The sequence below is a fragment of the Sebastes umbrosus genome, chromosome 20, assembly GCF_015220745.1.
Source record: "Sebastes umbrosus isolate fSebUmb1 chromosome 20, fSebUmb1.pri, whole genome shotgun sequence".
NCBI lineage: Eukaryota > Metazoa > Chordata > Actinopteri > Perciformes > Sebastidae > Sebastes > Sebastes umbrosus.
Window position 1 is genome coordinate 16,293,687 of NC_051288.1, and position 27,481 is coordinate 16,321,167.

The 27,481-nt window shown below is 40.6% G+C and overlaps 2 protein-coding genes across 2 annotated transcripts; one reads left to right on the forward strand and one right to left on the reverse strand.

Moving 5' to 3' along the window:
• Positions 1 to 414: 414 nt before the first annotated feature.
• On the reverse strand, positions 415 to 6,166 carry LOC119478873 (neurogenic differentiation factor 2-like). Its single transcript, XM_037753879.1, has 2 exons — positions 4,694 to 6,166; positions 415 to 2,045 (listed from the first exon to the last, which is right to left on the reverse strand). Exon 2 carries the CDS (start codon positions 2,034 to 2,036, stop codon positions 951 to 953), a length of 1,086 nt encoding a protein of 361 aa, XP_037609807.1. The 5' UTR covers positions 2,037 to 2,045; positions 4,694 to 6,166; the 3' UTR covers positions 415 to 950.
• A 4,361-nt stretch (positions 6,167 to 10,527) lies between these two features.
• Positions 10,528 to 26,357, forward strand: LOC119478893 (protein phosphatase 1 regulatory subunit 1B-like). Its single transcript, XM_037753915.1, has 5 exons — positions 10,528 to 11,299; positions 22,242 to 22,325; positions 23,498 to 23,573; positions 25,206 to 25,337; positions 25,439 to 26,357. The coding sequence occupies exons 1-5, from the start codon at positions 11,180 to 11,182 to the stop codon at positions 25,570 to 25,572; spliced, it is 546 nt and encodes a 181-aa protein (XP_037609843.1). The 5' UTR covers positions 10,528 to 11,179; the 3' UTR covers positions 25,573 to 26,357.
• The last annotated feature ends 1,124 nt before the right edge of the window (positions 26,358 to 27,481 follow it).

Sequence of the window (27,481 nt, forward strand, 5' to 3'; positions counted from 1 at the left end):
CCACCCTTTTTTTAACCTGTTTCTGGCACTGTACAGCATGTTGGTCCTAAAAAAAAGGGACAGAAGGGGGCAAAAAAATGAATTAAAACTGATGAATATTAAATGATGCTTTAGATATTCACATGCAAAGTTTATGCCAGAAAGCAAATTATTCAGTTGCTGAGATTTAAAGGTCAAATTAGAAGTTTTACATAAAAAAAATGCTGTTGCAGTGTACTTATTGTACTATCTATTTATATCATGTTTATTTTGGTTTATAGCTTATTTTGTATATTGTATGTTGGTAGAAATTCAATTTTTTTAATTCTTATTTTATTCTAACGTTTTTATCTTATTCTTTTGTTATTATTATACTGTTTACTTGCACCAACAAATCCAAAGCAAATTCCTAGTGTATACCTCTTACACCTGGCAATAAACACGATTCTGATTCTGATTCTGATTATTGTATTATTTGCATTGTTTTAAAGTCACCAGAATTCAGGAAACAAAGTCTCAGGGGCAAAAACAAAATTCTCATAACTGATGAATATTAGATGATGCTTTATTATTCACATGCAAAGTTTATGCCAGAAAGCAAATTATCCAGTCTTCTTTGCTGAGATTGAAAGGTAAAATTAGAAGTTTAACATAAAAAAAAAATGCTGTTGCAGTGTACTTATTATTGTGTTATTTTCATTGTTTTAAAGTCACCAGAATTCAGGAAACAAAGTCTCTGAAACTCAAATTTGTCAGACCCACTGCTTTGGTTTTGAAATCCTCCCTATTTTTGAGGTCTCAAGATTGGTAAGTATGCAAAACAACCAAAATTTGAGGGGATTTCCTTTAACAGAGCCTTCAACAAAACGTGGTACACACAGCAGCACAGATAACCGGTGATGGGGCCAAAATGCCATGGCTGATTTATTTGTCCAAGTCCAGCCCTGCGAGTTGTTTTTTAGGGTGTTTTCTCAGTTATGGAAAAAAGCATTGAGATCCTCGTACGGTGGAGCCCTGTCGTGGTGCAAGTGCGCGTCGTGGAAAGGTGGGATGTTTTCCGAGTGCACACCTGCACCTCCACCACTGCGCGCTCCACCTGAGGGTCCAAAAGGTAAGCTGTGTCCTCCAGGTCTGGACGTGGAGAGTCCGGAGTAATGCATAGAGTAATGATAGTTCCTGTCCACCTCCGAGGACTCCTGCTGTTGTCTCCCGGACAGCCCGTTGTTCACGCACCCGGGCGGGCTGTGCGGGGCCTCGTAGTCCGGGCTGTTATAGTCAGGGCCCTCGTACCCAGACCCGTAGGAGTGGCCCCGCACGTTCAGCGCGGTGCTCCCAGGCTGGTAATGCGGGCTGGAGATGCGGGAGCACCGGTAGGAGTACGGGTGCACGGAGAAAGGAGAGCTGGGCATGTGGAAACGAGCTCCATCTGCGCACGGCTCGGTGAGGAAGTTCCTGGTGTTGAGCTGCAGACAACCTGCCACCAGGTTAGTAGTAGGCTGAGAGAGACCTTTACACAACATCTGCACGTAGGCCACCACATCTGGCCGCTTGCCGTTGCGTAAAATCTCCCCAAGGGCGAGGATGTAATTCTTGGCCAGCCTCAGAGTCTCTATCTTGGAGAGTTTCTGCGTCTTGGAGTAGCACGGCACCACTTTGCGCAGGTTGTCCAACGCGGAGTTTAAGTCGTGCATGCGCGTTCGCTCCCGCGCGTTCGCCTTGTGGCGGCGCATCTTGGAGCGTTCCGCGCGCGCCGGAGTCATCTTGCGCTTCTTCGGTCCGCGCTTCTTGGGTTTGTCTCCTCCGTTGTTTTCGTCGCCTTCCTCTTCCTCTACGTCGTCGTCCTCGCCGTCGTCGGCCATCTCGGACTCGGCTCTGCTGCTGCCTTCCAGCGGCTCGTCCAGGTCGTCGTCCAGGTCATCATCGTCATCCAGGTGATCCAAGGGCTCGCGCTCTCCGTCCTTGTTGCCCTTGCCGTCCTCATGCTCGTCATCGTCTGCCCAGTCAGCCGCGAGCCTCTGGACGTCAGGCAGGACCTCGCTGAACAGACGGCTCAACATCGTGGCAACCTGCAAATAACAAGACACAGGCCACTCTTTAATCTGCTGCTGCTTTACGCACCCATAGGTGCTGCTGCTTTACATAGACACTAGCTGCTGAACCATAATCATGACACCTGCACTTTATGATCCATTTATTTGTCTACATTTTGATTTGAATGTTTTTATGTTTGCTTTTAATGTTTGCTTTTCCTGCCAAGAGCTGCTAAACTGTTTTTCGTTGTTTTCAATGACAATGACAATAAAGTCTCTATTCTATTATTCTATTCTATTCATAGGTGCTGCTGCTTACGCACCCATAGGTGCTGCTGTAAAGCTGCCCAGTAAGCTCCCACAATGATGCAAAATTCCCTTATACCCAAAGATAGATTACCAGGTATTTATTTATCAGTAAGTTTATAATTGCAGTCAATAACAAGACACAGTCCACTCTTTATCTGCTGCTGCTTTACGCACCCATAGGTGCTGCTGTCAAAGCAAGAGAAGCTCCCAAAATGATGCAAAATTCCCTTATACCCAAAGATAGATTAGGCCTATCAGGTATTTATTTATCAATCTCTGAATTAACAGGTTTTTATGGGCTACAATCCGATTTAAATTCATGCAATAGAGAAAATATTTCTGTGATTCAAAATAATTCTGTATGAATCGTCGCAGACATTTCAAAAAGGTGTGTAACGATGTTGAAATGTTCCTTTAGGGTCCAGAGACTGCAGGTTCATGGAGCCAATTTTGGCCACTCTTTTATCTGCTGCTGCTTTATCTGCCACCCAAAAAGAAGCAAAACTAAGACAACACAAAAATCGGACAGATCATTCCTGATAGAGACTTTAGTATATTAAAACAGCAACTTTACGCACCCATAGGTGCTGCTGTCAAAGCAAGACAAGCTCCCACAATGATGCAAAATTCCCTTATACCCAAAGATAGATTAGGCCTATCAGGTATTTATTTATCAGTAAGTTTATAATTGCAGTTTTCATGTTTATCCTGACATGAATCCAGTTCATTAATATAAGGCTGAAGTGGGGAAAAAAAAAATCCAACATTTTGGATTTTTTTTTAGTAAATAACATCCAGGGTTGCATCATTCAATTCAAATTTCAGAAACAAAAAGGGAGAACAGTTTTCAGGTTTACATGTTTTTAACATTTTTTTGGTAAAAGGAGAGAGTGAAATAATTGAGTGAAGAGATGTTTCCACTGGGAGAGAACAAATAAGAGGGTCAGCTGACATCCTGACATGAATCCAGTTCATTAATATAAGGCTGAAGTGGGAAAATGGGGCCTTACAACATGTATTAATCCATTTTAAGATATATTTTTTCAACATTTTTGTTTTGTCATAAGACAGATTCCAGAAATAGTCAATAGTCTTTTAATTTTTATATATAATGATTATTTTAATGGCACAAAGCAACAATGTGGGCCACTCCTAGGCCTCCCCAGGGACGCATTAAAGGCTCCTCAGTCCTATAAATTACACCAACCTGGAGGATTCCAGCACAGCCAGGCCACACTGGACCACAGGGGGCCAACACATTGTTATAATCTCTGAATTAACAGGGGTTTTTTTATGGGCTACAATCCGATTTAAATTAAAATGACTTCATTGCAAAAGAGAAAAGATTTCTGTGATTAAAAAATAATTCCTTATTGAAATGTTCCTTTAGGGGCCAGATCCTCTGCAGGTTCTTGGAGCCCATTTTGGACACTCTGGACCTGCAGGCCACCGAAAACTGAACTCTAGTGCGTCACATGTGTGAAAGAAAGCTGCTTTAGATATTGATCTGGACTGTCTTTTAAATTCCACTGACGCTTTTATTTTCCTTAATTAAAAAAAAAAAGCAGCTTTCATGTTAATCAAACCTGCATTTAAAGGGTCAAAAGGCGAGGTTTTAATTTGACATTTGATCATCCTAATCCTTTTAAAAGATCACTTAATGGATATATTTCCCCTCTAAATCCACGCTGTCACATTAACCAATAATCCAGGCTAAACACACAAGTTATTTATTAAAGCAATTTAATTTATAAAATCCCCCAAATCTTCACGGATTACTATTATATTTCCAGTATTGTGAGCTCAGCTGTGCGCAGTGGAGTCCAAGGACGCCTTAGTTTTTTTTCTAATCTTGTAAGCACAATGTAATTAATGCCAACCAATACCTTGTCAATTAGCCTGTGTGTCTCTATGGAGAATTCTACCCCCACAGCACACACACACACACACACACACACACACACACATACACATGCACACACATGCACATCTTTTCTATTCTACGATTTTTCTAATAAAACATAATAAACTCTCCAGTGCTCATTTTCTAACATAATACAATGCAAATTATGAATGCAAAAAGTGCCATATATCTATACAGGGGATCAATGTGGATTTATAGATTAATTTAAATAAAAAATATATAAAATGAAACGCAGTTATAGATCGTATATCTTCCATAAGAGCCTGAAGATGATCTGATCACGAGAAAAAGATGCGAGAGAAAAAAAAATTCCCTTATTTTTGATAAATGCTCTGCCACTCTAATCCCTCCCTTTACAATACAACATGCAAGTAAAGACAAAAAAAAAAGATGCATATTGATCCATATCTGATGATCTAACTCATATTGGTTAAATGAATGTGCAACCTACCTCCGTGGTGGAGCTTGGTGGCGGAGCAGAGCTGGTTTGTTTACACCATCTCTCTCCGGGTGGGCATCACATCCACACGCCCTGCACGGATGCTCTGCTCTCTCTCACACCTCTCTCTCTCCTCTCTGTCTGATGCTGCTGATGCTGATGCTGCTGATGCTTACTGCTGCTGCTTACTGCTGCTATCCCCAGCCCAGACGCGTGGAGGGATCCGTGTGGCACCTCAGAGGAGAGGACTGGGTGGGTTACATACCAGCTTCTGATGCCAAGCCCATATGGCTGGCACGTCATTGGCAAGAGCCATCACATGAGAGCCGGTGATTGACATGCGGCCGCATTCACAGAGACTGGCTTTCCCCCCTGGGGGAGAGAGAGAGAGGGACTCGCCATCTGTCACCGAGCTGAAAGAGAAAATGGAATAAGGAGTGACAAAAAAAACGCACTGGATTCAAGCAGCTTCTGTTATAGCCCTCCATCTTTTGGTTGGGAAAAAAACGGGGTTAATCTCATATAGAAGGTTTAGGGGGATACAATCCCCTTAGAGGAATAATTATAGCAAATCCTATTATGATCAATTTTTAGGATGATATCATTCAAATATTAGTGGATTATTACTAGGTTGGACAAGGGAGAAATAATCCACCATGTGAGGAAATGTATGGAATGTTTTAATTAGAAGACATTCTAATTGTAGAATTAGAAGACGTTCTAATTCTAGAATTGCCGTGACACAAAGGTTCTGGGATAAATAAGGGACCCGCCATAAAGATCAGAGTCAGGGTGCAATTTGCCTAAACGAGTCAATTGAACTGAGCCAAGCAGAGCGTCTTGGTGAGGGTTGCCAGGTCCTGGCTGGCTGGCACAGGTGCTGGTGGGCGGGCTGGTGCCAAAGGTGGCACAGGCACAGATTGCGCATGAGGGGCCAGAAGATGGGGCAGGGCAAAAGAGAGAGAGAGAGAGAGGGAGGGAGGAAATAAGAATGAGGCTTATCATAAACCATAATGTTGGTGGAGTACAGTTGATTGGCTCCTGTGAAACAACCAAAAATGTTTGACTGATTAGATCAGTGTATTTGTGGTCATGGATGTCCAGATGAAGACTTGTTATCACCCTGAGGGACACACGTGTAAAGAATGGTCATTACATGTGACTAATTCAGATTATTTAGTTAAACATTTTCAAATGTAGACATTCTGATCACATAAAGGTTCCTTTTTAGTCTTCATTGAAATGTATATCCATGTGTTCTTTTCTAAATCTAACAATTTAAAGACAATAATAATAAAAAAGTTTATTTCGTAGGCCTATAACATTATGTCATTACCTAAATTATACACACTAAATTGACTGATGAGGAGCTGAAGATGCATATCCCTAATAAAATAATGATTTGATTATGATGATATTGTTCTATAGTTTTGAGGTTTTTATGTTGTATGTTACAAACCATCATGCAATTCCTTCCACAGCTAAATCTGAATCTAATGCTATAGTGGCCAAATTAATGATCAAATCAAAAGAGCTTTAACATTCAAAACGGGTCTGGTTTATTGTATTGTTTGTTTTAAAGGTGGCACAGGCACAGATTGCGCATGAGGGGCCAGAAGATGGGGCAGGGCAAAAGAGAGAGAGAGAGAGAGAGAGAGAGAGAGAGAGAGAGAGAGGAAATAAGAATGAGCCTTATCATAAGCCATAATGTTGGTGGAGTACAGTTGATTGGCTCCTGTGAAACAACCAGAACGTTTGACTGATTAGATCAGTGTATTTGTGGTCATGGATGTCCAGATGAAGACTTGAAGCCAACATGGAGCCCCTGTGTTATCAACCCTGAGGGACACACATGTAAAGAATGGTCATTACATGTGACGAATTCAGATTATAAGTTTAAAAAAAAGAGCCAATTTTCAAATGGTGAAGGTGAGTGTGAAACTCCATTAGTGGTGGAGGTCAGGGAAGATGGATGGAACACAAAACACAGGGTTTTCACTCAGGAGAGTTTGCTTCCCAAGTGAAACCTACAATGTGTAGTTGTCTTTGTGTTTGTAGTTATTTTATCCCAAAATACACATTTTGTTTTAACATTTTTTATGCCTAAACCTAAAGAAGTTGTAGTTTTGCTGCCTAAACCTAAAGAAATCTTTTTGTTTGTGTTCAAAATGTGACGTTTCCTTCAGTTTAACAACATGTTAGAACGTGTTGCTTTTAAGTTTCACTTCACTTTTACAACATAGTAGGCATAGTAGGCCCCTAATGACCCACATCTAAAGGTTCCCTTTTTAGTCTTCATTGAAATGGATTTCCAGAGATAAATCTAACAATTTAAAGACAATACTAACGAAAAAGTTTATTTCGTAGGCCTATAACATTATGTCATTACTTAAATTATCCACACCAAATTGACTGATGAGGAGCTGAAGATGCACATCTGTTCCCTAATAAAATAATGATTCGATTATGATGGTATTGTTCTATAATTTTGAGGTTTTTATGTTGTATGTTACGAACCATCATGCAGTTCCTTCCACAGCTAAGTGTAAATCTAATATTTTTTAATCTTTGTTTTTTTAACCAGCCATGAATGACAAAAAATTATATCAATAATCATTTTAAAAAGATCTTTAACAATTAAAACCTAGATGAGAGTCTGGTTTATTGAATTGTTTGTTTTACTAGCTTTAAGTGGTTTAATTTAAAGAGGAAAATGTTGAGGTCAAGAGGAGTTTTGAGGTTGAAATCAAGTGTGAAACTTGAACTTTGTGCCGTGACTGCTTGGTCTTGGGTTTCATAGTAACCTTGAAATAATTTTGTTATCTGTTAATTATCAGTTAATTGTATGGTTGAGCTCACACAGGAGCAACAGAGGAGCAGAGAGTTTCTGTGCTTTCTCAGGCTGCGTGTGGGTGACATCTACTGGTGATAACAGGTTAGTGCAGATCTGACTGAAAGTGATGTCATTCCTTTTGGTCAATAATAAACAGTACATGGAGTGAGGAGGTCTTTATTGTATAGTAATGTGTCACAGATATTGTTTTGCTAATGATAAATTATAACTTTCTAGTAATGAGTGTTTGAAAATGTTCATCTTCCAAAGATGTTTTTAACATCATTCCTGTATTTTGAGACCTTTTAAGAATATTGTTATTTGAAATGTTAATCCTATTTCAATTAAATGCAAAACTTTGTTCCAGCATGTTTAATTTAGTATAAAATACCAATGATTCCCCCCTCATTGTTCTGGTTTTATGACCTGAATGGTTCATATTTTAACTTAGGATCAAATGTATTATTTAAAACATTTAAAAAAAATACGAAACTTCTTGATTACATATTATTCTTTGCTCATCCTCTGTATATTTTGATCAATAACTTTTTTATATAGATAACAGTCATTTCATTGTTTTTTCTTTTTTTGTTGTTTTTTTTAAATACTGTTTAATACCAGTGGTGGAAGGTTACTAAGTACATTTACTCAAGTACTGTACTAAGTACAATTTAGAGGTACTTGTACTTTACTTTAGTATTTCCATTTTATGCTACTTTATATTTATATTTTACATTATGGAGGCAAATGCTGCACTTTTTACTCCACTACATTTATTTAAATAATAATAATAAATAAATTATGGTGCAGTTTTGTGGATTAAGCTACCCAGCAGTATATACAGAAGTTATTTAGTTTACCAGCTGCAACTTTAAAGTGATGAGCACATTAATGCATCAATAATCCAAATTAATAAGATATTATTCTGAAAGGGGCCATAATTAGCACTTATACTTTTGGTACTTTAAGTAAAATATCTGAATACTTCTTCCACCTCTGTTTAACAGCAGTAAGTCATAAGGGACTGTTGTAAGGAGATTGGTGCCTCTTAGTGGTTGAATGAAAGAAGACACTGTGGCAGACAGCAACGCTCACCACATTACTGATACAGTGACACTGCTGGATTACACTTTACAGTTATCATTTATGATCATAATAATACTATAATCCTATAGATTATTTCTCTGCAGATCTGAACATTGTAATGCCATGTGAGTGATTGATTGGGATGTTATGTATTTAAATATATGCAAACCTCTCATTCACCCTTCATATCACACCCTGTTTCAGGTGAGACGCATACTGTTGCAAATGCTCATAAATAGACCACATGTTAATTTTCTCAAGGACAACAACTGAAAGTGTACTGACCCACAGACGGGCTGTTTTTTTTTTTTCCAAGGTGGAAGTTTTACTTTTCATCTGCAGACCTCCTACAGCAGGTCTGAGTCTGCTGTCAGCAGCAACTCTCCTCTGAGCTGGCAGAGACCCAGAGCCTTTCTCAAGTTCACTTCAGTTCAGGGTGAACCTTTGGGACCCCCCTGGTCGCAGGACGGTGTGCTGCTTCTCCAATATAACTGCATGAGAGTGAGAGCCACAAGGAAAATGAACAAATAGTACTTTCCTTGCTTGTTCCTCTTCCTTTCCTCTCTTCGTCCTCATGTCACCCTCTTCCTCTCTCCCTCCTCCTCTTCTCATCTTTAAAGGCACATGACATTTACAACACTATGAAGCAGTTATCTGTGTGTGCATCAGGAACCTCCATCATATTGTGTGCTGTTATATTGACATTAAATGAAAAGCAGACATCATTTGATAGTCAGAGCGACACAGTGTTGTTGCCATACTGTTTACCTGCCTACAAACAGCAAATATAATCTTTCCCTTTCTCTCTTATTGTTATTCATCATGAATTTGTACTCTCTTACCTTAACTGCCCCCTGCAACACATACACACTACGCTTACTGACTGCCAACACTCAACACTGTGAAGAGAACCTGTTGCCATGGCAATGAATTTCCAACTGACTATCCCTTATATATTTAGGCCTATTATGATATAGCCTTCAACAAAGTTAATTATGTACTCTAGCACGCATTAACACGGCGTCTTCTCTTTTATAACTGAATAAAGTAGGTGGTAGTTATTGTTAGTATGATACATGGTCACACTTATCTTTAAGGACCAGTGTGTAGGATTTAGTGGCATCTCGTGGTGAGGTTGCAGATTGCAACCGACTGAATAACCCTCGGATGATTTGTGTCTAGAAGGTAACCCGCAAATTACAAAAACGGGCAAAAACTCTCACGAGACTTGCTGCCCAATGACCTATCCTAACCTTAACCATTCAAGGTCAATGAGTATCCTTAACTATTCAAGGTCAATGCCTAACATTAATCATCTCGTGAGAGTTTCCCAAATTCTGCGTTACCTTCTAGACCCGACCCCTCGGCTCACCCCTCCCTTTCACAAGCGTGTTGGAGAACTACGGCGGCCTTCAGGTAACGTAAAAACGCGAAAAGTTCTCTCTAGAGCCAGCTTTTAGTTTGTGCGTTCTGGGCATGAATGGATACAGTGTTCAAGGCGTGTTCCCTTTCATTCCTATGAAAGTTCCTCCGTGGCGCATGAAGCCAAAATGGCTCAACTGCAGAGTGATGAAATACCCGGATCTTCCGGTGATCTTCGGCATCCATTGGGCCCGTAGAGCAAACGCACTTGCGTTTTCCTTTAACTCCACCTCCTTGCCCTCTTTCTGGGTCTCATTCACATGAACGGAGGAAAGGAAATAACTCTGGATTCGACTATGAGTGTTTGCAACTTTTAGGACATAATGATTTAAATAAAAGCTGTTCAAGTGTTCATACTGGGAAGTTGATTTACCTAAAATAAATATCCGCTGATTATAGACGTCTCTTTCCCAATGTAAGTCTATGGGAAAAAGTATTTTTGGGTGCAATTGCATCACGTGACGGACACCGAAGTTGTAGAACCAGAGAGGACCCGCTCCCTACATAGATATGAAGGGCTCATTCTAAGCTCAACACAACAGTTATTAGTTTCAGGTGTATATACATTAATGAAAACATAGTATTCCATTTCTTCTAATAGATCCCCCAAAATGTTACACACTGATCCTTTAAGTATCATTTAATCTATTTATTTTACATGGCAGACCTTTGTGGAGTTTAAAAAAAAAAAATACATTCACCTTACAATAAATTGTCATTATAAATATTTTCATAATTCAAAGAGGATGTTTACATCTTGTGTGACACTGAAGGCATCTCGACAGCATTATTATTTTCAGCCCATCTCTGGGGAAACTGATTTGGATTTGATTTGGAAGTTTTCTCCGACGGCACCTGAAAGCATCACAAAGCTTCAGCAGCACGCTCTGCTGCACGCACTCCTCTTCTCTCATCACTCAACAACACACGAGACACTGTGGGCGCGAGGAGAGACATAAGCGGACAGTGTGAGACAGAGACGGAAAGAGGAAACAAGCTGTCCAACGCAACCCAAGAGTCCAAAGAGCGCAGAGGACTGCTGGTGGGACTTTTTTTGTTGTTGTCATTTTGGGGATCCATCCAGCTCACACAGGCAGGTTCTGTCAGAAGTGGACTTTTTGTTTGTTTGTTGGACATCTGTGGAAGAGACAGGCTGGATGATGGACCCGCTGCTGCAGCCCGCAGACACGGAGGAAGACAAGGATGCGAGGAGGAAGATCCAGTTCTCTGTGCCCTCAGCAGTGCCCACCCAGCTGGACCCACGACAGGTGGAGATGGTGAGTGTGTGTGTGTGTGTGTGTGGACTACCTGGATGAGGATAGTGAGGTGTGTGTGTGTGGACTACCTTGATGATGATAGTGAGGTGTGTGTGGACTACATAGATGATGATAGTGAGGTGTGTGTGTGTGTGTGTGTGGACTACCTGGATGATGATAGTGAGGTGTGTGTGTGTGTGTGTGTGTGGACCACATGGATGATGATAGTGAGGTGTGTGTGAACTACATGGATGATGATAGTGAGGTGTGTGTGGACTACCTGGATGATGATAGTGAGGTGTGTGTGTGTGTGTGGACTACATGGATGATGATAGTGAGGTGTGTGTGTGGACTACATGGATGATGATAGTGAGGTGTGTGTGAACTACATGGATGATGATAGTGAGGTGTGTGTGGACTACCTGGATGATGATAGTGAGGTGTGTGTGTGTGTGTGGACTACATGGATGATGATAGTGAGGTGTGTGTGTGGACTACATGGATGATGATAGTGAGGTGTGTGTGTGTGGACTACATGGATGATGATAGCGAGGTGTGTGTGTGGACTACATGGATGATGATAGTGAGGTGTGTGTGTGTGGACTACATGGATGATGATAGTGAGGTGTGTGTGTGTGGACTACATGGATGATGATAGTGAGGTGTGTGTGGACTACATGGATGATGATAGTGAGGTGTGTGTGTGTGGACTACATGGATGATGATAGTGAGGTGTATGTGTGTGGACTACATGGATGATGATAGTGAGGTGTGTGTGTGTGTGTGGACTACCTGGATGATGATAGTGAGGTGTGTGTGGACTACATGGATGATGATAGTGAGGTGTGTGTGTGTGTGTGGACTACCTGGATGATGATAGTGAGGTGTGTGTGTGGACTACATGGATGATGATAGTGAGGTGTGTGTGTGTGTGTGGACTACCTGGATGATGATAGTGAGGTGTGTGTGTGGACTACCTGGATGATGATAGTGAGGTGTGTGTGTGGACTACATGGATGATGATAGTGAGGTGTGTGTGTGGACTACCTGGATGATGATAGTGAGGTGTGTGTGTGGACTACATGGATGATGATAGCGAGGTGTGTGTGTGGACTACATGGATGATGATAGTGAGGTGTGTGTGTGTGGACTACATGGATGATGATAGTGAGGTGTGTGTGTGTGTGTGGACTACCTGGATGATGATAGTGAGGTGTGTGTGTGTGGACTACCTGGATGATGATAGTGAGGTGTGTGTGTGTGGACTACATGGATGATGATAGTGAGGTGTGTGTGTGTGTGTGGACTACCTGGATGATGATAGTGAGGTGTGTGTGTGTGTGGACTACATGGATGATGATAGTGAGGTGTGTGTGTGTGTGTGGACTACCTGGATGATGATAGTGAGGTGTGTGTGTGTGTGGACTACCTGGATGATGATAGTGAGGTGTGTGTGTGTGGACTACATGGATGATGATAGCGAGGTGTGTGTGTGTGTGTGTGGACTACATGGATGATGATGTGTAGAAGAATGAGGTCAAACTGGGGTCACCTGTGCGTTTTGAGTCAACATGTAATGCTAGGTTCAAGTTACCTGGCAAAATTGGTAAAAGCAGTGCTAAAAAATCTGAAACTTGCTTCTATAACTTTCACCCTGACTTTTAAGTACACAAAAGTGAGCGCACTGTAGCATCAGGCAGACGGTTACATAACCAGTCTAGCACCACTTTGCAGAACTCTGTATTTTGATGGGTTGGGTATTACTGGTATTATTACTCTGTGGGCAGCAGCGTATGGGCAGCAGCACTGGGATTAAGCTGAGCTGTGCAGCCTCAGTTTTTTTCTGGAGCCCTTAAAAGTGATGAGGCATCTTTGCCCTTCAAAAAGGAGCGGAGGAGGAGCAGGAAGAGGAGGAAGTGAGGGATAAAGCACCCTTTGTAATATTAAAAATGAGATTATGTGCCCGGCTGAGTAATAATGCCCCTACCACATCTGTGAAACCAAACATAGAAGGTCACACTGTTAGTCATAGGTTACGAGGAGATGGTGAGTGCATTATGTAAAAGTAAACACTGTTGCTGAACCAATATAAAGCAAACGCAGGTGTTGACTCAGACAGTAACTATGTTGGTGAAATAGTGCAGTAGGGCTGTGTATTGGCCAGTATCTGGTGATACGTTATGTATCATGATACAGAGGTAGCGATTCAGTATATTGCAATATATTGCGATACTGCAAGCAAGGCGATATATTGCAATTTTTTTTAATTTTAGGAAATCTGTCATAGCATAAAGACCAAACCAGAAATACACTGAATAGGGAAAAACAAAAAATGTATACTGCATGCAAAAAGAACTATATGTTTTTTGCCCCAAACTGCATGTGATTATCATAAAGTTGGCACGTCTGTAAAGGGGAGATTCGTGGGAACCCATAGAACCCATTTTCATTCACATATCTTGAGGTCAGAGGTCAAGGAACCCCTTTGAAAATCACCATGCCAGTTTTTCCTCACCAAAATTTGATGTAACTTAGGAGCATTATTTAGCCTCCTTCACGATTAGCTAGTGTGACATGGTTGGTACCAATGGATTCCTCAGGTTTTCTAGTTTCACAAGAGGCCAGTAACTTCAGTCTAGCTTTAAAATCCCGGACGGCGGGCCATCAGATTTTTAAGAGGTTAATAAAAATTCAATACAGTGTTTTGGAGAATCTTTATACAGTAGTATCTCAGAGCATTATATCGCGATACTCATGTGTATCGATATTTTCTTACTCCCCTAGTGTGAACAGGAATAATGTTGGTCTGTGCAGCATCGATGTAGACCAGCATTTAGTCTGGTCATCGAGGCAACACTGAGGTATATATCACTGGAGACCAGATGCTTTTCCTCCCACGATTTTGAGATTTCACGGGGCATCATCTGCTTGGAGAGCTCGTTTCAGGCTGGAATGTAAAAATAAGCTAATAAATCAATAATATATAGATAGGCGCTAAAATATTTCTCACACATCTGCTTGTTTACAGCCCAGCTTGCAGTCTCCATGGCTTTGGACTACTTTCTTTACCCCTTCATTTCTTCTTTTTTAAGCAACCCCATGTGTCACTTCTGAACACTATTTGGGTTAAACCAACTCTTACTGATGTGTTGATTTAATCACTTTCTTATGGTGATTTGTTACTGTCCTGACACAAACTATTCGTAAAGTTTCATATTACAAGTGTTGCCCATTACTTGCATAGTCTTAAATTATTAAGACCCTGGCTGCGGTTGTCCACGTTAGTCCAGTTAATCCTTTATTATATGTTGATGTAAAGTGTTAGCTATTTAACACCGCACGGGGTGGAGACATGCACCTTTTGTAGTCCGTCTTCGGAACATTGTAGTTTCACCACGGCAGACCTGCGTCAAAACATCTGCCGCCATCGCATAATCATTACGTAGCCTAGTGTAAGTGCAGTCGGATTCTCTTAACACCACGGTTGTCTTTTCCTAAGTCATTCTGAATTCCCCTTCACATCTCTCCTTGACCTCATGATGTTTTCCATCGAGGTCAAGGAAAAGTGGTTAGGAAAAGACATTAGCCCCTTTCTACATGCATTACAACCAGTAAATGCTCACTGACAGCATCATGTGAGCTGAGTCAGTTTTCTCTATAAGACGCTCTGGCAGCGTGCCATCTCAGGACCTAGTAAGATTACTGCAAATCTTCCAGCATGGATCTAATGAGAATAAAAGCAGCAGTGATCCTTGTTAAAGCAGGTGAAAGGTTCTTACATCATAATACGTCTTCTTATAGCCACCCGGAGTGACCCTGACTCTCCTTATAGGATCACTTGTTGCTGAAAATCGTAGTGGAGAAAAATGAGCTGCAATTTGAGAAATTTCCTTTAAAGGGGAACTATAGAGCCTCAGACAGGCAGATGCGAGCGCTTGTCTACCTCGCAGCATGGAAACGGCCTCTGTGCTCTACTGTATTCTGTCGGTACACCTGTATTATATTAAAATATGTCTTATCTACAGGCTACATAATCTACAGACTATCAGACTCAGGCTCGCAAAGTGCATTATTATCAGACTGTCGGAGACGCGTCTGTGTTTTTGTTCCGGCGTTTTGCACGGAGCTGAGTGTCCCGCACCGTCTGCTCTAGTCTGCCCAGGTCAGAGGTTTTTTGGCCGATTCAGCATGTTGAATCGGCGGCGGAGCCCGTTGGTGAGAGAAATCACTCTGATTGGCTGTTCAGCTCAAACGAATCAGTGCACGAGAAGAGAAACGGATGTGCGGAAAGCAAGCCAAAGCCAAAGAGGAAACACACCATAGGCTCTTCTTATTTTCCGTCTTCATCTCATCTGATCATTCAAATATACGGATATCATCATCACACGCAGGCGCAGAACGTCCGTGCTAGCTGGCTGTCGGCTGTAGTCTTTGCGGTGTGTTCGAGTGCAATGTTTTGGCCGAGACAAAGTCGACGTGAGGCGACTCAACAAATAGCTTTCATCGCCGCTAGTTCTCTGATGTCGGATTGGTGTCTCTGGGCCTTTATACCCTATGACATCACAAGCTGGAGACTTAATTCTCTGGTTTCTGGTTTTGAGAGAGAGTAGCTCATGTTCACAAATATTGATTGAACTTTCCTCGGCCATGGAAATAACATATTGGAATTTAATCCAGCTGAGGTAATGAACAGTCATTCAGCTGCAAAATAAGTTTTATAATCCATGATTAAGAAAGCCTGCATGAGAATTATATTATTTCCCAACTCACCATTGCAGTGCAGGCTGCCACTCTGGAGAAAAACTGCCTAATGGTCATGTCATGTGGAATGAGACTCAACTTGAGACGTGTCTGAATGCTGCAAACCACAACTCTCCTTGATAACTGACCCCAGCATGTTACGGCCGCTTCTGGGACCGGGTATCTACCACCGCCCTCCTTGGATTCTGAGGATTTGGTTCATGCATTATTTACTTGACAAGAGTGTGCAAAGTTGCTGTTCTTCAAAGCCACTTTAAGTGCCAAGAAGGCCGTTTTCACATCAATAGCCTTCTCATGCAACCGTGTGAGGTTTGGTCAAGGGTGTCTCGTCCTTTTTGTTGCCCTTGTGAAAGGCTGACGCTGCTGCACATTCCCACTGACAGTGACTGAGTTTCAATTGGAACGTTCAGCAGAAGGCTATATGGGGTAAATGTGAGGGTCAGCAACAATTACAAAACACGGCCATAAAATTAGCATTGAAATGGCGAGCAGTGGCATGGGAACAACAGACCGGTAGAGAGATAAGTAGAAAAGAGTGGGAAGGAATAAAACAAAGTGTTGCGAAGGACAAAAGGGAGGAAAAAGAGAAAGAAAGATAACTTAACAGAAGGCATTTAAGAAAAGGGAAGAGAGAAAAAGCATCAGCCAAGGAGATGACTGATTAAAACCAAAGAGATTAGCTGTGGAGGCCTGAGTCAAGGACAAGGGCAGCTAATGCCAAGAACACATTTTCACTGCAGCGGCACAGCCAAGAGCTCTCAACTCAAGTATGGTCTAATTCAACAAACCCAGCATATACTCCATTCTGCTCCTGTTAAAGGGGACATATCATAAAAACACTCACTTTTTTTCAGTGCTTGTGCATATACATTTGGGTACCTGGAGTGCCTACCAACCCACAAACTGTGAAATAAGACAACCCAGTCAATTTTTTGTGGGCTGCAGATATCAGAAAACATGTGATTCAACAAGCCAATCAGATTTGGCTCCCCTTCCCATGTCTCATGCAGGCTCATTAGAATATATCGCCCACGGCTTGAGAACTACCTTTGCAAAAAGGTGCGCCATATTTTTTTCTCACAAGCCAATCAGAGCAGACTGGACTTTTCAGGAGGGGGTCTTAAAGAGACAGGCGCTAAAACGGAGCGTTTCAGACAGAGGGAAAATACAGGTATATTCAGACAGACAGTATGAGGAAAATTATGTGTTTTTTGAACATTAAAGCATGTAAACATGTTCTAGTAGAAACATAGAATACAAATATGAACCCTGAAAATGAGCATGATATGTCCCCTTTAAAACGTTATTCCAAGGAACCAGACCAGCTGAAAATATCTGGGTGGCAGGTTGCAGGAAAAACACATTTGCTTGCCATTAAGAGAGATACAGTAACTCCAGTTGAATGTAATGGCTTGCAGTGGGAAGTTTCCAGTTCCAAGTGCATAGGTGTAGAGTATACTGTAGGGTTGAGTACTTGAGATCGGTCTTGGTCTCGAGGCTGGTCTCAAGACCACCTTTTGAAGGTCTCGTCTCGGAATTGGCCGCATTTTTACTCGGTCTTGTCTCGGTCTCAGACAAAGAAGAGTCTGGATTTGATTTCAAGACTGGTCAAGACCACAACTGTGTGGATTTATATATAAATTGTCTGCTTATTGTCTGATTTATTTGTTAACATCATATGCTATTAGAAAACAAAGGGAAATTCCTGATTGATTGATGATTGACTCGGTCCTGCCTTGGTCTTGGTCTTGACTTGGTCTCAACCCCTCAAAGTCTTGGTCTTGGTTATAATAGTTTAGGCAGTCTTGACTACAGCACTGATAGAGTATATATGTGCGGCCCTCCCTCCCATCCCTACAATCACTACTGAGACGACTGCTTCAACACAATTGTGTTTCCAGTCAAGCTGCCTGGTTGATACGGGTTAAAAATCAGATGTGATGTTCTTTAATCAACTCTCATCTATTTTTAGAAATTCCTCACGGGGAAACAAAAGGTCAAATGGCAATGGTGGGTTTCATTTATCTTTTCTTGAACATCAAATCAAGCTCTACACAGGATTATTCACAGAATAAATTGAAAGCCTTGTATGAACATAGCGAGGGATTTAGGCTTCCACTGCATGGTCTTAATTGTTAAGTGGATAGGTTATTTCTCCATGAAGGGCTCTGTGCCCACCCTGTGCTGTCATTGTGCATTGTAAACATCCAGATTAATGCATTGAGTGTTAGGTAACCATGAAGGTCACCCTACCTACCAAAAAAGAGGCGAGGGATTAATGATTTACGATGTGAGCGCTATGTTGAAGTCCTCTTTCCAGCAGTTTCTGCGGCAGTGAGGTTGTAGTTGCTACATCTCTAATTTTTGCAAGATAATTCAAAAACTGTAGAAAATTAGAGAAGAAAAAAATTATAAATGCACAGTTGGCATCGTGTTTTGTCCAGCTGTCCTCATTCTCACTGGTTTTGTGTGACTGGTTGCACCAAAATGAACAACTTGATGTGTCTAACGTCACATCAAAGTTTTATTCACCAGATATTCTCTGTTATGCATTCTGTTACCAACACGATGATGGTGTGTAAAACCTTTGAGCACCTAACAATATAAAGCATTAGGTCTGTTTTTAAAGTTCAGTGTTTTAAGATGAATGAGAAGGCTTGTTTTTACTGAGTTTCATAGGTCTTTAAATGGGTTTTAAATGGCTCAGTTATTTGACCTTTCTGGCAATTGAAATAGACATGTTTATACCAGGCGGCAGCCTCCGGGTCTGAAAAGTGAAGCTAATGCGGAAGTGCTTTAAACTTGCATTCTTTCTAATAGCCAGCAGGGGGCGACTCCTCTGGTTGCAAAAAGAAGTCTGATTGTATAGAAGTCTATGAGAAAGTGACCCTACTTCTCACTTGATTTATTACCTCAGTAAACATTATAAGCATGAGTTTATGGTCTCAATCGCTAGTTTCAAGTCTTCTTCAATACAGCATGATGTTCATTTAGTAAATTATGGTCCCATTTAGAGTCAAATAGACCATAAAGCAGGGGATGCTTTAGGGCGTGGCTACCTTGTGATTGACAGGTCGCTACCACGGCATTGTCCGGTCTGGGTGTTGTCCGTGTTTTTGTCTTAGAACTTTAACCCTTTCACAGTGTGTTTTCAGTTCATGAAAGTAAATTATAACCTCTTTGGTTGCCTAAAAATGTCTTGTTCAGCGGTCGGTTGTGCTTAGCTCCACCCTCTCTGGTCGAGCAACATGGCGACAGCCAAAATGCCGAACTCGGGGCTTCAAAACGGCAGTCCACAAACCAATGGGCGACGTCACATCCACTTCTTATAAAGAGTCTATGGTTAAAAAATGTTTTTGTACAGATTTAGCTATTTGAGTAGAGGCCAGTTGTCATTGAGAAACTCAAATACCTGAAAAAATAGCCTAAAGTACTTTGGAATTTGTAGAATTTTTTTTCTCCAAATTCTGTCTCGAAGGCATGTTTCATTCAATCTCTGAGTGCCGTCATCCCAAACAAAACTGAATGACTGAAACATTATTGGGCCAGTAATAATATTTGTGTCACAAATCAGGATGACTGGTTCAAAATAGCCCTGTTTCCACTGCAGGAACTTTCTACCAGAACCAGGAAACTTTTGAGCAACTCATTGCATTTCGACCACAGTGACCAGGGTCTATATTAAATTGCGGGGACATTTTACGGGGCCTTTTTACTCCCCAAAAAGGCCCTGGTTGGGGGGTAGTACTTTCTGAAAGTACAGGAACTTTAGGGGTGGAGTTTGCAGGGATGCTGATTGGTAAAACGCACACACAGCACCGCTGCTTCAACTCGTCTACCGCTTCATTCATTAACAGGAAGTACTCTAGTATCGATTAAGGACCATTTTAGGTTGAGGTTTAGCTCTGTACAAAGCAAAAAAGTCAATGATGGCTCATTTCTACAATCCAGTAGGTCACATACTGCTCACATACACTGATATATTATTCCATTTCGCCAGTTCAAGCAGAAGTCTAATTGATATAGTGTGCTAAAATAACATAATTTTACTCCCAGTGAATGTGAAGTAAATTTACTACCAGCTAGCTGCATGAAATGTGAAACAAATCAGTTTCAAATCACATCAGTCATGCGGTGCAGCTTCACTGAGCCACCACAGGTATTAACAGACATGCACAACAACAATCTAATGAAAATACTGTGTTCCCTGTAGGTGCTTGACCTTCTGGCAGCCATGTTAACAAAACACTCAGAAAAGGTCACTGAGTCTGAAAAGGCTCTCACACAGGTGTTTTTTGACTGCACATGCTTTTTTTTTCCCCGCTGAGAGATGTGTGTGTTTGTCAGACTGCTGCATTTACTGTTCATGTTGACACATTTTTAACCTCTAATTGGATGCCTTGTAATTCATATCTAAATGTGCTCCCCCACAACGGGCAGCGTATTTAATTCTAGTGTCTGAACGATGAATATGTATGAATCCAGCAGCAGCAGTAAGTGAGTTACTCCAGAGTGAGAGCTGCCCACACATCTCCTGCCCACATGCTCAGCTGTGATTGGTTGGCAGCCACTTGTATCTCACAATGATCTTATTACCATAACACGTTACAAAATAGAGAGAGATGATTCTTTTGTATATTTTATAACACTTAGCTAATGTTAGCCAGAAGGAGGTGTTGTATTATTGTTTATTATTTTACTATGAATAATCAAAGGTGGGTGTAGCTTGGACTTATATCATAAAAATAGGTGAAAATTCAGAAAAAAAACGGAAGTATTGGCAACAAAATGCACTTACAAGTAAAAGTACTTAATATGCAGGGTGGCTCCTGTAGTGTTGGATCTACTATTAATAATAATAAGCATAATAATAATAATAAACTTTATTTATAGAGCACTTTTCATACAAGTGATGCAGCTCAAAGTGCTTTAAAAAAATAAATAAAAATAAAAATGCAACAAGTGCAAATAGACAATAAAATTAGACAATAAAAGACAGTAGATGCTGAAATATATAGGTCAAATTAAAAAACAGAGACCATTAAGAATAATAAAAATGAAAGCGTTAGTAAAAACAAAAAAAAAAGAATAAATAAGAATGACATTAATTATAACCCAAATTAAATAAATAGGTTTTCAGCTGTCGTTTAAAATTGTTCGTCATTATTGTTGATGCATTATTATATAAGAAGTACTTTAATGCTGTAGTTGGTTGAGGTGGATATCATTTTAACTAGTTTATATACTTTGGTGTAGTTTAATTTGAAACAATGCATGAGTATATTTTTGTAATTAAAATCTCAATCTGAATAGTTACTAGTAACAATAGCTGTAAAATAAATGTAGTGCAGTAAAAAGTATTAATAATATTTCCCTCTGAAATGGAGCGGAGTTGAAGTACAAGTACCTCAAAATATGTTATAGGTGCAATTTAAAAAGAACAACAACATTCAGACTGAATATCTGAATTTTGAATCATTTTCATTTCATCATTTTATATTCCATATTGTGGTAAAGTTGTGTTATGTAACAGTCTTCTGATATGAGACCGAAACTGATGAGATTTCAAAAGTTGCATTTCGGTTGCATAACTGTTGGTTTGTATGACTCACTCTGCCTCACAAACATGAAGACGAGGAATCAACAGGAATGTGGAATATCTGTTGTTTGAGCCCACAGTTTTGTGACCTGAGAGGAGACATCAAGTTGTATCCAACAAATGCTGCAGTAGTATAACACATCAACAATAAGTGCAATAACAGCTGGAGATCATTTTATTTTATATGTTCATTTTACTGAAATAGTAACTTAGAGATTGTAAGATTAGTTGGACAGAAAAAAAAGTTCTCCATCAGGAAGTGATGTTGAACAGCATGAAACTTTAGAATCAGTGAAGGCACACATTTGAAGCAAGAATTGAAAAACAAAATGATTATGAACAAGTGATGGGAACATGCAGTGACAATTTAAATAATCCAGGCAGTCACCATCTACGACAATATGTAATCCTCATTCAAGAACAATCTGGACAACAACCTTTTAAATGTTATGCAATGATATGCATTTTCTCATCGCATAGTTGTCAGAGAAAAAAAAAAAATCCTCTGCAAGAACCACAAGGATGAATAAAAGACTGTTGGTATCAGTCTCACCTTGAACATGGTTTGATAGACTCTCTCTCTCTTTCTCTCTCTTTGCTAAGATTCGCCGCCGGAGGCCGACACCAGCCACACTCTTCAGACTGACAGACCCGCCATCACCAGAGGAAGAAATTGGCCCTCACCAGGTAGATGAGCACGATCTGGAGTCACTCACCATTTTGCGTCAAATTTCATGTTTGAGTTTCATGATTGTTAACCCCTCTTTTTGTTATCAAGCTCTATATACAGTAAAGTATGTACACAAAGTGATCGCAGCTCTCTCAGGTTTGTTCTGAGGGCGTTGTAGAAAGGCATTCTGGGAAAGGTTGCATATTTGCATTGGAAGCAGGAGTATATCAGGTGGGATGAGAGAGAGAGTGGGTGCACAACAAAAGAAAATGCTCCTCAGAGCCAATTCTGTATCTGTCACGTGTGTGTACGAGGACCAAAATACAGACAAACACACATACCAGGCAAGAAGGTAGGATGCAGTGAAATTATTAATGGCAATGGTGAGCACTAACAGGCTTATAAATCGGATGGCAGTCTGTATAGTCAAACAAATCCGAGAGGACACGACCGGTGAGCAGATCAGGGACAGGCAACAGAACAATATACAGGAACGAGTAACAAGAAAGCAGAAACAGGTACAGATGGCTGGAAGCAAAGGTTATGAACATGACAAACTGGCAAAGGGAAATGACTGAGGAGATAATGAGAGGCAGGTATGTCGACAGGTGGGGATGATTTATGAAAAGGTGAGCAGGTGGATGTGGGAGTCAGATGACAAGGATTTGTGGGAAGGTTGTGTCTAGAAGGTAATCTACAAATTGCAAAAACTTGCAGAAACTCTTGCGAGACTCGCTGCCTGCATATCCTAACCTTAGCTATTCAAGGTCAATACCTAATCTTGACCATTCGGGGGTCAATGGCAAACCTTAACCATCTCGTGACAGTTTTGCAATTTGCCTGAGGGATTCTGGTGGACAAGTGGAGAATGGCAGGTCTGGGCAGTGGGTGTAAATAATGAAATTAATGATGGCTGGATTCCATTTAGCTGCTTTGATAGCTCTTGCTCTGACAGTTAAATGCAATTGTTTTGTTTCACTTGTGTCTCTCTTTTATTAGACTTTTTCATCATGAAGGAATGTCTCATCTTTGCTACCTTTCTACTATAATACTAACAAAATAATACTATATTTTGGAATTAATCTGAGGCTACAACACTGTAGGGTCGAATGGGGTATTTTTCACTGACATGAGGCCAACACATATGCTGTACATATATATCCATTAATCCCATGCTTTGCTTCTGCAGTGGGTTCTGGGGGAAAATGGAGCCTTGAAAGCCAAACTGGTTCACACGTCAACCTACCAGCCGCCCTCGCTTAAAGGTAAATGCACTGCCTTTCATTCATTTATGTGTGTTTTGAATATCTATTTCAATTTACGTGACAAAATGACACAAAATGCAAGAATTTGGGAAACCCTATTCTGCTGTGGTAACTGCCATGTGGTCTGTATCTGTTTGGAATATGTGCCTATCCAAAAAACACAGTGAGAGGTGTGTGTTTCTGTGTGTATCTGTGTGTATCTGTGTGTGTGCGTGGGTGTGTAGATGTGTGTAATGTGAGATTAGGAGCAGAGACAGCTGTGAGTCTGTTCTGGATCATCCTGGATTATAGGATGGGCGCACAGCTGCAACATGGTCTCACACACCCACGTACACAGATACAACCAGAGTCACAATAACATAAACACACACAAAAACATTACTACTTGATGTGAATATGTAGATAATATACTATGATGTATCTACATTGTTTAACTGAAAATGTATTGGTGTCATCGTCATCATAACAACATACCTATACATTTGTATATAAACACCATCTCTGAGAATACTAGATATTGTCACCCACATGTTATCAACTTACACTTCTCACCTTGCGGCAGTGATGTAAATCCATCAGTGATGCTTTCAACAGAGTATATTGACCTGTTTGAAGTTCTACCAAGATTTGATTTGGGAGAAAATATAATTAAAAGGGTAAAACTCCTATAAAGGAAGCCAATGGCAGAGGTAACAACTAATAGTATAGTTTTGTAACACGTATTTTACAGGTCCGCAAATTTCATGGTAATTAGGTGATAATTAGCAAGTAACCTGTTTGAAATTTCTTTGTAATTACTTCCAAATTACCCAAATATTTACCTCAATATTTATTGAAAATTACTTTATTATAAACAGTATTTATTAATTATATTCTGCTATTTCCCAATAGTTGGTCATTTATTTAATACATTTCAAGGAAAAGAATACAAAGTTAAACTAGAATGGCACTCGGAGCATCGTAAAACACTTCATTCAAACTGGACAGAAACAAAATAAAACTCACCTAAACCGTCGTCGTTACTCTTTCCAACAATCACCAAGTGTGCTTTGGTCGAACTCAACTGCAATTACACCGAGTTTAATGTGAAAAAACGCAGAATCTACAGTTGTTCGCCCCCACCCCCTGCTCATCAACACATCATCAGTTATACTGCGCATGTGTTATACCCAGAGGTCTTAATGTTCTGGCTGATCGGAATGCTTAAAAAGATTCCTGAATCCGGACCATGATCCGGATCGCCACCAAAATCGAATGGATTGTTCATTGTGCCACACCCCACCCCTGCAAAAAATGTCATTCAAATCCGTTGTGGAGTTTTGGAGTAATCCTCCAAACGGACAAACCAACAAACCAACGCCAGTGAAAACTTAACCTCCGTCCTAGGCCTCTGGCCTTAGCGGAGGTAATGACATGCTTCATTTCCATGTCTGCTGATAAATAGATAATAATTAGAAAAAAAACTCCCTGAATCATTTCATTAGCTACCAAGTTACATTTGTGTAGACAATAAGTCACACACTGGTGAGATTTGTCTCACCCATTCATCTGTCCAATAATAGGGTAAACTGATCTTTATATGTAAAGTCAGTGCAGTGCTCCTTTATTTTATGTCCAGTTTTGTATTTTCAGCCGTCCAGAGGATGGCCCTGGCCCACCTGGCCTCCCTAGACTTGTCTTCTGTGGACAAAGAGGAGCCCTCTTCTGAGGAGGAGGAGGAGGAGGAGCGTGAGAGGGAGAGCCCGCAGACCACCTCAACTACAGGTGGGTCGGACAGGACGGCCTTTCACATTATGTCATTCACCTCTGTGTTATACTGCCACACATACACTTAGCTTACACTTTTGAAATCCATTTCTTGTCAGATCTAAGGGAAGAAAGCAAACCTCTCAGGGAACAGTGTGCTCCGCCGGACAGTTTGACAGGAAGGGCTGCACTCACCCGTCACCACGGAGACGAAGAGGGGGCCAAAGAAAGAGAGGAAGGAAAAGGCGAATGACAAAAGAATAGGGACAGAGTGTTTGTGTGGAACAGACTTGCATCGCACCCATATGGGCCATGTGTGTGTGTTATTTGGGTCTGTGAGTGTGTGCATGCATGCGACAAAAGAGTTAAATGTGGAAAAGGAGAGAGGGGAAAACAGACATTGAGGAAGGTCAGAATATTAATGAGCGGGTATGAGGAAAAGTTTAACCTGAGACTTCAGTCGGCCGAGGAAGTCGGGGCTAAATTCCTGTCGGCCAAGGACACTGCACAAGAAATATGAGAACTGAGAAGAACTGTGGCGTTTTTTAAGGTTTAACTGAAGTCTGAGACTTTTGGTAGTTTTTTTTAGAAAACTATATCCATGTGTGAAGAATCAGATTTTGAATCATCTTCATTCACATCAATCATGCACAGGGCATTTCACATAGTGATACTGGTGCTAAAACACACGTCTCAAGAACAATTAGAACTAATGTATGGGTCTGGACCCACAAGTGGGTCGCGGGAGATTTTATTAGGGTCGCCGAAATTTTTTTTTGCAGAACTTCTTCCATAGTCATTTATATCTGCAGTTCACCTTTGAGCCACAAGAGGGAGCCTGAATGTTCGTATTTTTCTGATAATTGTAGCCTACTTATAACACTGAATCTAACATGAAAGGCTAGCGTAGAATCTGTTTGTATTACTGATGAGTAAGGGTGTGAGAAAATATCAATACACAAGTATTGCGATAATATGTGTTGTGATACTGTATTGATTCTGCAAAACACTTTATCGATTTTTAATTAACCTCTTAAAAATCAGACGTTGTAGCAGGCTCAGATTTTCATCATATTAAACTAGAAAACCTAAGGAATCCATTGGTACCAACTATGTCATACTAGCTTGTCGCAAAGGAGGTTAAATAACGCTCCAAATTTACGCAAAATTTTGGCGAGGAAAAACTGGCATGGCCATTTTCAAAGGGGTCCTTTGACCTCTGACCTCAAGATATGTGAATGAAAATGGGTTCTATGGGTACCCACGAGTCTCCTTTATGATAATCACATGCAGTTTTTTGCATGCAGTATAAATGTGTTATTTTTGCCTATTCTAAAAATGGTGTATTTCTGGTGTGTTCTTTATACTATGACAGTTTTCCTAAAATTAGATTTTAAAAATCGCAATATATTGCCTCGCTTACAGTATCACAATACATCGTAATATACTGAATCGTTACCCCTGTATCATGATACGTATCGTATCGCCATATACTTGCCAATACACAGCCCTTCTGATGAGAGGAAAAAAACGTGAGCCTGTTACCTCCACCTACATGCATTGATTTGGTCTCATTCATAATATTACGATTTATAGATAAGGCCTGTTATGAATTGGGTTGTGATGGTTTGTCATTTCTAAAAAGTGAAAAAGAAAGAAAGGGGAAACACTGAATTAGAAAGAGCAGATGATGTACACAGCTCAAGATAAGATAAGCTAACATATGCACCATTTTATGCATATTTTACAAACATGTAAGATTCTATTTTATCTGTAGTCTGATGGTCAAAGTCCAAAAATGTTTGAGGGCCCTTGTGAGTTTATTTTGTAGTCACGCATAGTTCGACCAGAGATTGTGAATAAGGTCGTGAGGCTATTGTAGTATATGATGCACAGATATGATACATGATATACTGCAGTATGATACAGTACACAGTGAAATTGCAGACCCAATCCCTATTGGAATTTAACAAAGAAACCGTAGTGCTGCCTCCAAAATTACAGCTGTTTCACTTTGCTCTCCTCAACCTTGTAGACATCTGCGTGCAAGGTCAAGGAAATCAGAGGATGGATTACAGACCATGCGAGCGCAGTCACAGCCACAGCAGACCAGATTAAATCATATCCGACTAATCCAACTAATCACGATAATGCACCACAGT

Coding starts and splice junctions, on each gene's coding strand:
- LOC119478873 (XM_037753879.1), bottom strand. CDS start 2,036: ATGTTGAGCCGTCTGTTCAGCGAGGTCCTGCCTGACGTCCAGAGGCTC.
- LOC119478893 (XM_037753915.1), top strand. CDS start 11,180: ATGATGGACCCGCTGCTGCAGCCCGCAGACACGGAGGAAGACAAGGAT. Junction 22,326..23,497: donor AAGAAATTGGCCCTCACCAG/GTAGATGAGCAC, acceptor TTGCTTCTGCAG/TGGGTTCTGGGGGAAAATGG. Junction 25,338..25,438: donor GCAGACCACCTCAACTACAG/GTGGGTCGGACA, acceptor ATTTCTTGTCAG/ATCTAAGGGAAGAAAGCAAA.